Here is a 13,762-nt window from a genome sequence, read left to right as displayed (position 1 = left end):
CCCCTCCCTCCCTGTCCCTGGCCCCTCCCCTGTCCCTGGCCCCTCCCTCCCTGTCTCTGGAGTGTCTTCGTCACTGAACTGTCATTGCAACGAGTGAGGCGTCTATAGCAACGCAAGTGTCAATGTCACTGTGGGAGGGTTGGCATTCAGCGAGAGCTGTGCAGCTCGGTCTGACTCCTTTGGGAATACAAGTCCTGGTCGATTATTATAAAACTAATTTGGAGCAGATGCCTCTCCGTACTGGCAGGAATAATCACATTCCGGCATCCGCTGAGCCTAAAGGAGGGGTTGTGTTTACAGGTATTCAATAACTCTGTATTCTACTTATCGCTCACACACAAAAAACTCAAACAATAGATTTCTTAAATTCTTTCATTTCCAGGTACAGTCGTTTAAACCTCATATATCTGTTATTGACCGAAATAATTGTTGAAAAGCGTGTTCCTTTAAAACAAAACAATCAAGTTAGGTTTTATATCAGGAATACATCTAACTAAGTGGCCTTTTTAAAATACTTTTCAGTAATTATTAAACTCAGTTGGAATTACTAGATATATAAGTTTCATGGTGAACTCATCCACAGCCTCTTCAGCTTGGTACTATTCACCTATTTACATTTGTACAGCAATTTTAACCCAGTAAAAATGACTAAATTACGTAATAGAATAGACACAAAGCCATATTGAAATATAATAGATGGTTTTAAGGAGCGTTTAGTTGGACAAGTGGTTGAGAAGGAGAATTTACAGAGCATAGGTTCTATGCAGATGAGGACGTGATCTCTAATGATGGAGTCCTTTAAACTGGAGGTGGGGTGTGGGGGGAAGGGTTGCCAGGTGGAGGTATTGGACCATGGTAAGACCATTGGGTCCATATGTGTATAAATCAGTTGCACCATCCTGTCACCCACTCCATCAAATGCATTTACAGCAGATGACATAAGTTGGCACATACTCAGTGACCCAGTCTCCTCAGCTTTCTGAGGTGGGAAATTCCACAAGTTGACCGGCCTCTGAGAGAAGGAATCTTTTCTCATCTCCACAACCAAGGCAACCATCCTCCCTGCATCTAGCATTGTTAGCATTTTGGATAGATTACATATATTTTATGTTATTGAACTAGTAATCAAAGCTAATACTCTGGCTTCAAATTCCAGGATAGCAGACATTTGAATTCAATAAAAAGCTAGTCTAATGGAAACAAGTAATTATTGTTGTAAAAATCCCTTTGGGGAAGTAAATCTGTCATCCCTACTTAGTCTGACCTATATGTGACTCCAGACCCATGGCAATATGGGAGACTCTTAACTGCTGGCATTCTCTAATGTCTCACATTGCCTTCAAACCTACTGACAAGGTTGGTTCTATTGCCTGTTATATTAATCTTTACCTAGTCAGAAATCACACAACACCAGGTTATTGTCCAACAGCTTTCTTTGAAATCACAAGCTTTCGGAGCGCTGCTCCTTCGTCACTTCACCTGTCTAAGGAGCAGCGCTCTGAAAGCTTGTGATTTCAAATAAAGCTGTTGGACTATAACCTGGTGTCGTGTGATTTCTGACTTTGTCCACCCCAGTCCAACACCAGCACCTCCACATCATGGCTGGCCTTTACCTAGCAGAGGCTGAACATCAACTGCCCCAATGCTTTCCCTTAACTCCTGCCAGACAATGACCCCATCACCTACCTTTAAGCTATTATTTCCAAGATTGTCACTGATATTATCCCCTTAAATGTTTCCTTCTATGGTTTCCAACCTCATAGCTCCAACCCCTATCAAACTCCGAAAAGCAGGCTATGACTTCCTTCCCAAAATCCACAAAATTTCCAGGTTTTATTTCAGCCTGTTCCTGCCCTCCTGACCTGACATTGCAAGTCTATTTTTTCTCCCCTTTTCTCTTCCTGTCGTCGCCCATGACACTTCCAATCCCCTGTATCACTTTAAAAGTTTCCAGTTTCCTGTCCTTAAATGTCTCCGTTTCAACGTGGACACCCAATTTCTCTAAACCTCCAACCTCCATGAGGATGGTATGAGAGCTCACTGCTCCAACTTCTTGAACTTCTGCTCTCACCTCTTCCTTCCCTTCCCAGAGCCAAAGTAGGGGCTATTGTTCTTTCCTTCCCTTGTTCTTTCTTTCCACCCCACCATCTTTCATATTCATTGTTCCTCTGCAATATCCAGTACCTACAGCATGATGCCCCTACCAAACACATCTTCCCTTCCTCTCTTCTTCCCTTTCAGGATTCCAAAGGGACCATTCCTCCTATAATTTCTCAGACACCCTCCTTCCCCTTCGTTTGCTATAGCACCTTTCCATACAAATGTAAGAGATACCACACCTGCCTGTTCATTATCTCCCTCCTCACTGCCCAAAGTCCCAAACACATTCTTTCCATTTAGTATCCTGCATTCATTGATCATGGTATTGTCTTCTCCAGGCTGGAAAGATAAAATGCAACTTTGCAGAACACCTCTGTTCAGCCTGCATAACCCTAAGATCCCAGGACTCTATCATTCCAATTCTTCATCTTACTCTCAGTTGGAATTTTCTGTCTGTGACCTCCTGAGATGTTATAATATGAAGTTCAGCCTAGGCTTGAGGAACAACACCTTTGTGGTTTCACTGGGCACTTCACAGACTTCTTCTATCAACATTGTGTTCAATAAATATAAATTTTTATCTCTGCCCCCATTTTGTTTCCTTTCTTTTTGATAGTTTTGGTTTCTCTGTCTTGTCTTTCTCTTTCTTTGGCTCTGATGGCTTCTGTTCATCATTCTGCCATTCGCACCTCTTCCAGATGAAAATTTTGTTTCACTAGATATTTGTTCTATTGTCACTCCTTTTCTGACCTCCTTCCACTATATCACAGATTTTCCTTTCTGTTCCTTTGTCCACACTTCTTCATTTCCTTTGCTCAAAATATACTACATTTCTAAATTTTCTTAGTTTCATCAAAAGATCATAAACCTCAACTGCTTTCTCTGTTTTTCTCTCTCCGCCTCTGGTGCAGGACGAATGTCAAATTTTGCAGCAATGTTGTTCTATTTACCTAACTATGAAATATTCAATGACATTGAGTTCCTACACTTTATTTCTGTTATACTGCTTTTCTCCATATACCCACAAGCACATATTTGCCCCAAGATGCTGTGGATGTGCTCTGAACTACACTGAAAACCAGTTTGAAAATGACACACTCTCAAAAGAGTAGAGATCAGAGTGGTGCTGGAAAAGCACAGCAGGTCAGGCAGTATCCGAGGAGCAGGAAAATCGATGTTTCAGGCAAAAGCCCTTCATCAGGAACAGAGGCCTCCATTCCTGATGTAGGGTTTTGCCCGAAATGTCGATTTTCCTGCTCCTCGGATGCTGCCTGACCTGCTGTGCTTTTCCAGCACCACTCTGATCTCTACTCTGGTTTCCAGCATCTGCAGTCCTCACTTTTGCCCATACTCTCAAAAGATTCCTGCACTGTCTGCCTATTCCTACCATGGTGAATTTCCATGCACTTTATACTTCCTTGATCCCTTGGTAGCAGCAGGGGCGACTACCTTCTTGACCACATGGTTCCACGTGCTTCTCAACCTCAGAAGCCCGTTCAATTTTACACACAATACAGTGTATTTGGAGAATTATACTCAGAAGAAATACTTAGACAATAGTAAGTTAAGTTCTTTAAAATCATTGTAAAATAACAATAAGGAGAATGAATGCTTGTTGAATAATTATTTTGTGTCAGTCTTCACAGTGCATATGCAGAGGGCTAAATATCTGATGTCCCAGGGAAACTAATAATGAATCAAAGATTAGAATTCAACTAAGGTTAGCGTAAGCAAGAAAGCATATACTGTGGTGAAGGGCAGTGGGAAATCAAGAGGATTGGGAAACTTTCAAAGACCAACAGAGGGCAACAAGAAAATAAATAAGGAGGGAGAAGATTCATTATGAGGGTAAGCTAGCCAGTAATATAATGTAAGAGCTTCTTTCAATATATAAATGGCAAAAGAGAGGCAAAAATTGCCCTTGGGCCACTGGAAAATGATGCTGGATTGATAGTAGTGGGAACTGAATAATTACTTTGTGTCAGTTTTCATGGTGGAAGATATGAGTAATATCCCAAAAATTCAAGAGAGTGAGGACGCAGAGCTGTATGGTGGCCTTCATCAAAAAGAAGGTGATAGAAAAACTGAATGGCCTGAAGATGGATAAGTTTCCTGGACCAGATGGACTGTACACCAGCGTTCTAAGGGAGATAGCTGAAGAGATAGTTGAGGCATTAGTGGTGATCTTTCAGAAATTGCTAGAATCAGAGAGGGTGCCAGAGGACTGGAAAATTGCTAATGTGACATCCTTGTTTAAAAAGGGAGTAAGGCAAAAGACGGAAATTACAGCCCAATTAGCCTAACCTCATCTGTGGGTAAGATCCTAGAATCCATTGTGAAGGATGAGATTTCTAAGTACTTGGATATGTGTACGGTAAAATAGAACAAAGTCAGCATGTTCATCAAGGGGACGTCATGCCTGACAAATCTGCTAGAATTCTTTAAGCAAGTAACAATCAGGTTAGGCCAAGGAGAGCCAATGGGTGTTATCTACCTAGACTTCAAGAAGGCCTTTGGCAAGGTGCTGCCCACAGGAGGCTACTGAGTTGAGAGTGTGGTGCTGGAAAAGCACAGCAGGTCAGGCAGCATCCGAGGAGCAGGCGAATCAGGAATTCATCATGAATATTAGGGCTTGTGCCCAAAACGTCGATTCTCCTCCTCCTCAGATGCTGCCTGACCTGCTGTGCTTTTCCAGCACCACACTCTCAAATCTGATCTCCAGCTTCTGCAGTCCTCACTTTCTTCTAGGAGGCTACTGAGTAAGGTAAGGGCCCATAGTGTCAAAGACAAGGTGCTAGCATGGATAGAAGCTTGGCTGTCTGGCAGAAAGCAAAGAGTGAAGATAAAAGGGTCCTTCTCAGGATGGCAGCCAGTGACAAGTGGTGTTTTGCCAGGCTCAGTGTTGGGACCACAAATTTTCACTTTATATGTTAATGATCTGGGCGAAGAAACTGAGGCATTCTGGCTAAGTTTGTAGACAATTCAAAGATAGGTAGAGGAACAGGCAGCATTGAGTAAGTGGGGAGGCTGTAGAAGGATTTGGACAGGTTAGGAGAGTGGGCAAGCAAGTTGCAGATGGAGTACAATGTGGAAAAGTGTGAGGTCATGCACTTTGTTAGGAAGAATGGAGACATTTTCTAAATGAGGAGAAAATTCAAAAGTCTGAAATGCAAAGAGACTTTGGAGTTCTAGTCCAGGATTCTCTCAAGGTAAACTTGCAGGTTAAGTCAGCAGTTAGGAAGGCAAATGCAATGATAGCATTTATTTTGAGAGGATTTGAATATAAAAGCAGGGATGTACTTCAGAAGCTCCCTCAGGCTCTGGTCAGATGACATTTGGCGTATGGTTTGCAGGTTTAGACCCCATGTCTCAGGAAGGATGTATTGGCCTTGGAGGGTGTTCAGGGGAGGTTCACAAGAATGGCCCCAGGAATGAATAGCGTAACATATGAGGAATGTCTGAGGACTCTGCATTTATACTTGATGGAGGTTAGAAGGATTTTTACAGATTAGATTACATTACAGTGTGGAAACAGGCCCTCTGGCCCAACAAGTCCACACCGACCCCTGACCTGCACATCTTTGGACTGTGGGAGGAAACCGGAGCAGCGGGAGGAAACTCACACAGACACGGGGAGAACGTGCAAACTCCACACAGTCAGTCGCCTGAGGCAGGAATTGAACCCGGGTCTCTGGCGCTGTAAGACAGCAGTGCTAACCACTGTGCCACCGTGCCGCCCACAAACAGTGGGCGATGATGGGGGATTAATTGAAACGTACTGAATATTGAATGGCCTGGACAGAGTAGATGTTGGGAAGATGTTTCCATTAGTAGGAGAGACTAGGACCCGAGGGCATAGCCTTAGAGTAAAGGGAAGACCTGTTAGAATGGAGATAAGGAAAAACTTCTTCAGCCAGAGAGTGGGGAATCTATGGAATGCATTGCCACAGAAGGCTGTGGAGGCCAGGTCATTGAGTATATTTAAGACTGAGATAGATATGTTCTTGAGTATCAAGGGGATCAAAAGTTACAGGAAGAAAGTGGGAGAATGGGGTTGAGAAACTTATCAGTCATGATGCAATGGCAGAGCAGACTCGTTTGACTGAAAGGAGCAAAAATTAGGCCAATGTCTTTTTACAGATTAGATTACATTACAGTGTGGAAACAGGCCCTTCGGCCCAACAAGTCCACACCGACCCGCCGAAGCGCAACCCACCCATACCCCTACATTTACCCCTTACCTTAAAATAGTATGAGAAGAAGAGACCAACAAATTTTTAGGCTCTGATGATTTCTGTCACAGTGCTTTGGAAGAATTAGTTGCAGATGTTTTAGACATAATCTTCCAAAGAAAATTTGATTCAGAAACTGTAACTTGAGATTAGAAAATGATAATTGTTACTCAATTATTTAAATAAGGTAAGCCAGTTAAAAAAGAAACAGGAAATTATAGACTTGTTTGTTTTGAGGAACATAATAGAATCCATAATTAAGGGCGATGATGGAGCACTTAGAGAAATTTGAGCTGATTAGACAACCAACATGAGTTTGTAAAGTAAGAAGAGATCAGGTTAGAAATGCTCAGCTGATCTGGCAACATTGGTGCAGAGATAAAGTTTTTTTTCTGCATAGATGCTGCCAGACCTGCTGAACATTTCTGACATTTTCTGCTTACATTGTTGATTTCCAGCATCTGACATAATTTTCTTGTGTATCTATAAACAGTGTGTCGCGTTTAATGAATTTAATTGATTCTTTTTTGAGGAAATAACCAAAGTGGTAAACAGTGGAATGCTTACACAGACTTTCAGAAGGCATTCAATAAAGAGACAGTGAGTGAAATTTAAAGTTTATGTAAATAAAGACAATTATTGACTTTGCTAATTGATAGAAATGAGGGTCAGGATAATGGGCATCTACTCAAACTGCCTGGAAAGTGACATTCTGCAAGGATTTCTGCTGGAATCTTATCTATTTGCTGTCATGGTTAATGATTTAGATAACATAAGAATCCCTTTTGCACTTGACAGAAAGATTGATGCTTTGATACCCAAGAAGAATTAAACAAAAGCATAAAATACAAAGAAGCATTTTTGATCAGATGTGTTGTTCCAATAATTTTTTAGATGGTGAACAGCTAGGAAGCTTAAAAATCCAAAGATATTTGGAGATCCATGAACACATCGCTATAAAGTCATGATAGTTCCTGAGTTCATTAGAGAGAGAAGACTGGTCATGGTTCAACCTCAGTGTCTCGACACCTCAAGTAAAGGGGCAGGTTGAGAAGGAAAGTCCTTCATGGTAACTTCAGCTAATGTGGAAATTGAACCATGGTGTTGGCTTAACTCTGAATTGCAAAGCAGCTGTCCTGCCAACTGAGCTAACCAAATCCTATACACCACTGTAATGTGATATTGAAGTACAAACAATCAATCCAAATGTTAAAGGAACGTTAGACTTTCTTTTACTTGAGGGGAGAATGAAAAGGGGAGAAAGTCTTTCTATGGCTGAACAAAATCTTGGCTATGCCACATTTGAAGTACTATGTATTGTTTTGGTCATCATAGCTGAAACCATATTTAGTGGCCTTCAAAGAAGTGCTATATAGATTTACCACTCACCTTAACTCCCAACCAAGATAGGTTGAAGGTTTTCTTCTTTCTTGAATCAAGTCCCAACCAGTCTGTATTCCACTATTATTCTCTTCTACTGAGTTAAACTTGTCCTCTCATTGAATAATTTTGCCTTTAAGCTATCTTACTTCCTCCATATAAAAGGATTGCCAAGGGCACCCATATTGTCCTTTTTTTTAATGTGAGGCATGTGGAATATACTTTGTTCTCTCAGGCCTTCTCTTTATTCAGCACATTGAGCGACTGTCCTGGTGCACTTTTATTCAGAACTGAAAAATACCATCACTTCAGTTTCAATTTCCACTATTCTCTCATTTCCACATTGATCATCTCTGACTTTTTCCATTCCTTCCTTAGGTCTATCCACCATTCACAAGGCAGAAGGCAGGATCTGATGGAGTACTTTCCACTTGCCTGGATGCAACTACAACAATGCCCATTTAGTTTGACACCGTCCAAGTCAAAGCAGCCCATTTGATTTGGACCAAATTCAAAAATATGTGCTTCCTCCACACCAATTGACAGTATCAGCAGTGTGTATACTCTACAAGATGCTCTACCCAGAAATTCAAGGCTCCTGACTCAGCACAATTCAAAGCTACAACCTCTAATATCTAGAAGGATATAAGCAGCAGATACGTGTGAACACAACAGAATAAGATCCTCCAAAAGACTCACCATCCTAACTTGAAATATATCACTTTTCCTTCATTGTCGCTAGGTCAAAATCCTGGAATTCCTTCCCTAATTGCATTGTGGGTCTATCTACACCAAATGGTTTGCAGCTGTTTAAGAAGGAAGCTCACTAGACCTCTCAAGAGTAACAAAGGTTAGGCAATAGGCCAGAAACATCCACATCCTATGAATGAATGAAAAATAAATGTGTGGGGTCAATTATTGTTGACTGGGGGAGATGGTGGCCCAACAGTAATATCACTGAATTAGTAATACAGAACCCCAGACACTTCTGGGCATATGGGTTTGAATCCCACTATCAAGGGCAGTAGGAATGGGTAATAAATTCTGCCCCAACCAGTTAAATCCACGTCCGATAATGAATAAATTAAAGAAAAACAGTGGTCTACATCAGAAAAGCAAATGAACATTCAATGATCACTTTGCAAGACATCTCTGTCAGTCTGCAAGTATGACATTGAAGATTCCTGTTGTTTGCCGTTTGAATTCACCACCTTGTGCTCAACTTTACATTTCTGTCCCCAGCATGTTGCAGTGCTCCGGTGAAGCTCAACACAAGCTCAAGGGACAGCATTTCACTTTTTAATTAGGGATTTTACAGTCACTGGACTCAACATGAATTCTGCTTTATCCCATGCTTAAAGCCAATCTTGCTAGTGACATGCTGAAGTACCAGTCTGGAATAACTTGAGGCTGCTTGCCTACTCCTATTGTTAAGTGAAGCTTTTCAGTTCTCTACATATTGTAGCACATCTTTATTTGCACATCTTTATTTGCATCTGTACATTGTAGGTTATCAAATATAGTATCAAAGACTTCACATGGTCATTCTAAACTGAAGTCTTCTCTCTTACTGATATCAGTCATGTGATCAGTTATGTCATCATGATTTACATGAATCTCATTATACCACATCTTCCAAGTTTCTCCCTAAGTCTACATTATTCCACCAAGTTACTTCTACTTATTTACACAGTACTTGTAGTTATAATGTCATTATTAACATCATTATCACCATGGACATATTTTCCCCGCCCCCACCACCCCAAAGTCCAAATTCCACAGCTTAAAACATCCAGATTTGTCTCACTGGAGTGTAGCAGTAAGGTGATGGTGATGGTGTGTTTGGAAATATTCTCCACTCTGTGCAGTATCTGATATAGAATGATTGTATCACATCCTGTGATAATTATCTTCTATCGCATCTTTTACTTGAATAAAATCATTACCTTCCATTCTGAATTTCCCTTCAAGTGTTCTCATGGTGTAAGATCTCGGTTGATCTATACGTCTGATAACCGTAGCTGCAGACTTCCTCTCCTTTAACTAGGCCTCTTGCCCTGTTTTTAACATCCTCCCTATTGCTCTAAGTAAGTGCATCAGTGAGTTTATAGTCTTGCCTGCTCTTTCTGCCTCTTAGGAGTATCTCTGTCATTTCCTCGTTCCCCATAATTCCTCCTATATCTGCTTCTGCGTGACTTGATTCTGTGGGAGGCCCAATGCCAACCATGTAAATGTTAAATTGCATTTAAATGACATTGGATACCTTTCAGAAAGGTTACATTGGTTTCTCACTAGTTATCCAATCAGTTGATGGAACCTGCAACATGTACACTAACATCTGCCTCATATGTCTCTGTAATGATAATTAGATGTAAATTATTTATGTTGATTTGTGCCACTAGCTCATCTGCATTATTGTGGCTGCTTCTTGCTTTCAGATAAACAGCCTTTAAGTTCATTTTCTGACCTGCATATATATTACTCCCTGAAGTACTATTAACTTTAGACTTGCTGTCCCTTCCCACCCCATTCTATTTGTTTTTATATCCACTGCACTATTCTATTGCCTCACTTTTCTCTATGGGAATTCTAGATCTCTTTTTACCCTAACCCTGCTTTCCACTAATCTCCAACCCCCTTCCTCTCATGTTGATTAAAAGTCCCAACCAAAGCTCTGGTTACACAAATTGTCAGGATGGTAGTTTCAGCCAGAGAAGTTTCCCTTTAGCAGTTGATGCCTAGAAAATAAAACCAACGAAACCAAGTTGATGCTAAAGCTGGATAAAATATTAGTTAGGCCACAACTGGCATACAATTCTGGTCACAGCACTGCCAAAAGGATGTGATTACATCAAACAGCATACTACAGCAGAGGTTAATAATGAACTTTCTAGTTTTGAGAAATTTAGTTCTGAGAAAAGATTGTATAGGTTGTGTTGGTTATACATTATCAAATGAGGGTAAGGAAGAGCAGGACTTTTCCATGGCAAAGACGTTGATAACCAAAGTAATTGGTGGAAGGATTAGAAGGGAATTAAAGAGGATCTCTCTAATCCAACAGACAGTAGGATTGGGAAACTCATAGCCTTGAAAAGGTGGCATTGGAGAAAGCTTGGACTTGTATATATAATACTACAAAATATTGGGCTGTGGACCAAGAGCTAGACAGTGAGAGTAATCTTAATAGCTCTGTTTTTCAGTTAACACCGTCACAATGGGAGATTATCAGGCTCAGGCTATTCAGGAGAAAAGTTAGGAAATTATTTTTTGCAGACATTATTAGTAAAGTGTGAACCTTTCTTCAGCTCAAGTAATATTTTATATTTGTATCAAAATAGTTTTATTAACAAATGATATGAAAGAATAGAGAATCATGAGCGGTGTCAATAACTCAACAGAGGCCAGTATCCAGTCACAAAGTCACTGTTCATTTACATGTGGAAAGTCATAGAGTCATAGAGATGTACAGCATGGAAACAGACCCTTCGGTCCAACCCGTCCATGCTGACCAGATATCCCAACCCAATCTAGTCCCACCTACCAGCACCCAGCCCATATTCCTCCAAACCCTTCCTATTCATATACTCATCTAAATGCCTTTTAAATGTTGCAATTGTACCAGCCTCCACCACTTCCTCTGGCAGCTCATTCCATACACGTACTACCCTCTGAGTGAAAATGTTGCCTCTTAGGTCTCTTTTATATCTTTCTCCTCTCACCCTAAACCTATGCCCTCTATTTCTGGACTTCCCCACCCCAGGGAAAAGACTTTGTCTATTTATCCTATCCATGCCCCTCATGATTTTATAAACCTCTATAAGGTCACCCCTCAGCCTCTGACGCTGCAGGGAAAACAGCCCCAGCCTATTCATCCTTTCCGTATAGCTCAAATTCTCCAACCCTGGCAACATCCTTGTAAATCTTTTCTGGACCCTTTCAAGTTTCACAACATCTTTCTGATAGGAAGGAGACCAGAATTGCACACAATATTCCAACAGTGGCCTAACCAATGTCCTGTACAGCTGCAACATGACCTCCCAAATCCTGTACTCGATACTCTGACCAATAAAGGAAAGCATACTAAACGCCTTCTTCACGATCCTATCTACCTTCGACTCCACTTTCAAGGAGCTATGAACCTGCACTCCAAGGTCTCCTTGTTCAGCAACACTCCCCAGGACCTTACCATTAAGTGTATAAGTCCTGCTAAGATTTGCTTTCCCAAAATGCAGCACCTCACATTTATCTAGATTAAACTCCACTTGCCACTTCTCTGCCTATTGGCCCATCTGATGAAGATCCCATTGTAATCTGAGGTAACCTTCTTCGCTGTCCACTACATCTCCAATTTTGGTGTCATCAGCAAACGTACTAACTATATCTCTTATGCTCACATCCAAATCATTTATATAAATGATGAAAAGTAGTGTACCCAGCACCGATCCTTGTGGCACACCACTGGTCACAGGTCTCCAGTCTGAAAAACAACCCTCCACCACCATCCTCTGTCTTCTACATTTGAGCCAGTTCTGTATCTAAATGGCGAGTTCTGCCTGTATTCCATGAGATCTAACCTTACTCACCAGTCTCCCATAGGGAACCTTGTCGAACGCCTTACTGAAGTCCAAATAGATCACATCTACCGCTCTGCCCTCATCAATCCTCTTTGTTACTTCTTCAAAAAACTCAATCAAGTTTGTGAGACATGATTTCCCACACACAGAGCCATGTTGACTATATCTAATCAGTCCTTGCCTTTCCAAATACATGTACATCCTTCCCTCAGGATTCCCTCCAACAACATGCCCACCACCGAGGTCAGGCTCACTGGTCTATAGTTCCCTGGCTTGTCCTTACCACCTTTCTTAAATAGTGGCACCACGTTTGCCAACCTCCAGTCTACCGGCACCTCACCTGTGAATATCGATAATACAAATATCTCAACAAGAGGCCCAGCAATCACTTCTCTAGCTTCCCACAGAATTCTAGGGTGCACCTGACCAGGTCCTGGGGATTTATCCACTTTTATGCATTGCAAGTCATCCAGCCCTTACTCCTCTGTAATATGGACATCTTTCAAAATGTCGTGGTTCTGTTCACCGAGCTGGGAATTTGTGTTGCAGACATTTCGTCCCCTGTCTAGGTGACATCCTCAGTGCTTGGGAGCCTCCTGTGAAGCGCTTCTGTGATCTTTACTCTGGCATTTATAGTGGTTTGGCTTGTCCTATAATAGTAGTGTTGTCCCAGTCGAATTCATGTTGCTTGTCATCTGCATGTGTGGCTACTAAGGATAGCTGGTCGTGTCGTTTCGTGCCTAGTTGGTGTAGGACAAGCCAAACAGAGAACAGCCAGGGAATTCCTAGAGGCATGGCACTCATCCACAGATTCAATCCATAAGCACATCGACCTGGACCCAATATACCGACCACTGCAGCGGACAGCTGGAACTGACACCCGGAAGCAGCAGATTCAAACCACTGTAAATGCCGGAGGAAAGATCACAGAAGCGCTTCACAGGAGGCTCCCAAGCACTGAGGATGTCACCTAGACAGGGGACGAAACGTCTGCAACACAAATTCCCAGCTCGGCGAACAGAACCACAACACCGAGCACCCGAGCCACAAATCTTCTCACAAACTTTGAATTTTTCAAGATGTCACCATCTATTTCCCTACATTTTATATCTTCCATGTTCTTTGCCACAGTAAGTACTAATGCAAAATACTTGTTTAGTATCTGCCCCATCTCCTGCGGCTCCACACAACGGCCGCCTTGCTGATCTTTGAGGGGCCCTATTCTCTCCCTAGTTACCCTTTTGTCCTTAATGTATTTGTAAAAACCCTTTGGATTCTCCTTAACTCTATTTGCCAAAGCTATCTCATGTCCGCTTTTTGCTCTCCTGATTTCCCTCTTAATTATACACCTACTTCCTTTATATTCTTCTAAGGATTCACTTGATCTATCCTGTCTATACCTGACATATGCTTCCTTTTTTTTCTTAACCAAACCTTCAATTTCTTTAATCATCCAGCATTCCCTATACCTACCAG

General features: G+C 41.6%; 1 protein-coding gene across 1 annotated transcript in view; it reads left to right on the top strand.

The window, feature by feature from the left end:
* Positions 1-10,926: 10,926 nt before the first annotated feature.
* LOC122539241 (uncharacterized protein C4orf45) overlaps positions 10,927-13,762 on the top strand; it is a 39,076-nt gene continuing 36,240 nt past the window's right edge. Inside the window, exon 1 of the mRNA XM_043673943.1 lies at positions 10,927-10,963. Coding sequence (XP_043529878.1) covers positions 10,927-10,963 — 37 coding nt within the window. The remainder of the gene's footprint in view (positions 10,964-13,762) is intronic.

Source organism: Chiloscyllium plagiosum, chromosome 32, assembly GCF_004010195.1.
Source record: "Chiloscyllium plagiosum isolate BGI_BamShark_2017 chromosome 32, ASM401019v2, whole genome shotgun sequence".
NCBI classification, from domain to species: Eukaryota; Metazoa; Chordata; class Chondrichthyes; order Orectolobiformes; family Hemiscylliidae; genus Chiloscyllium; species Chiloscyllium plagiosum.
This window is presented reverse-complemented; position numbering and strand designations above follow the sequence as displayed.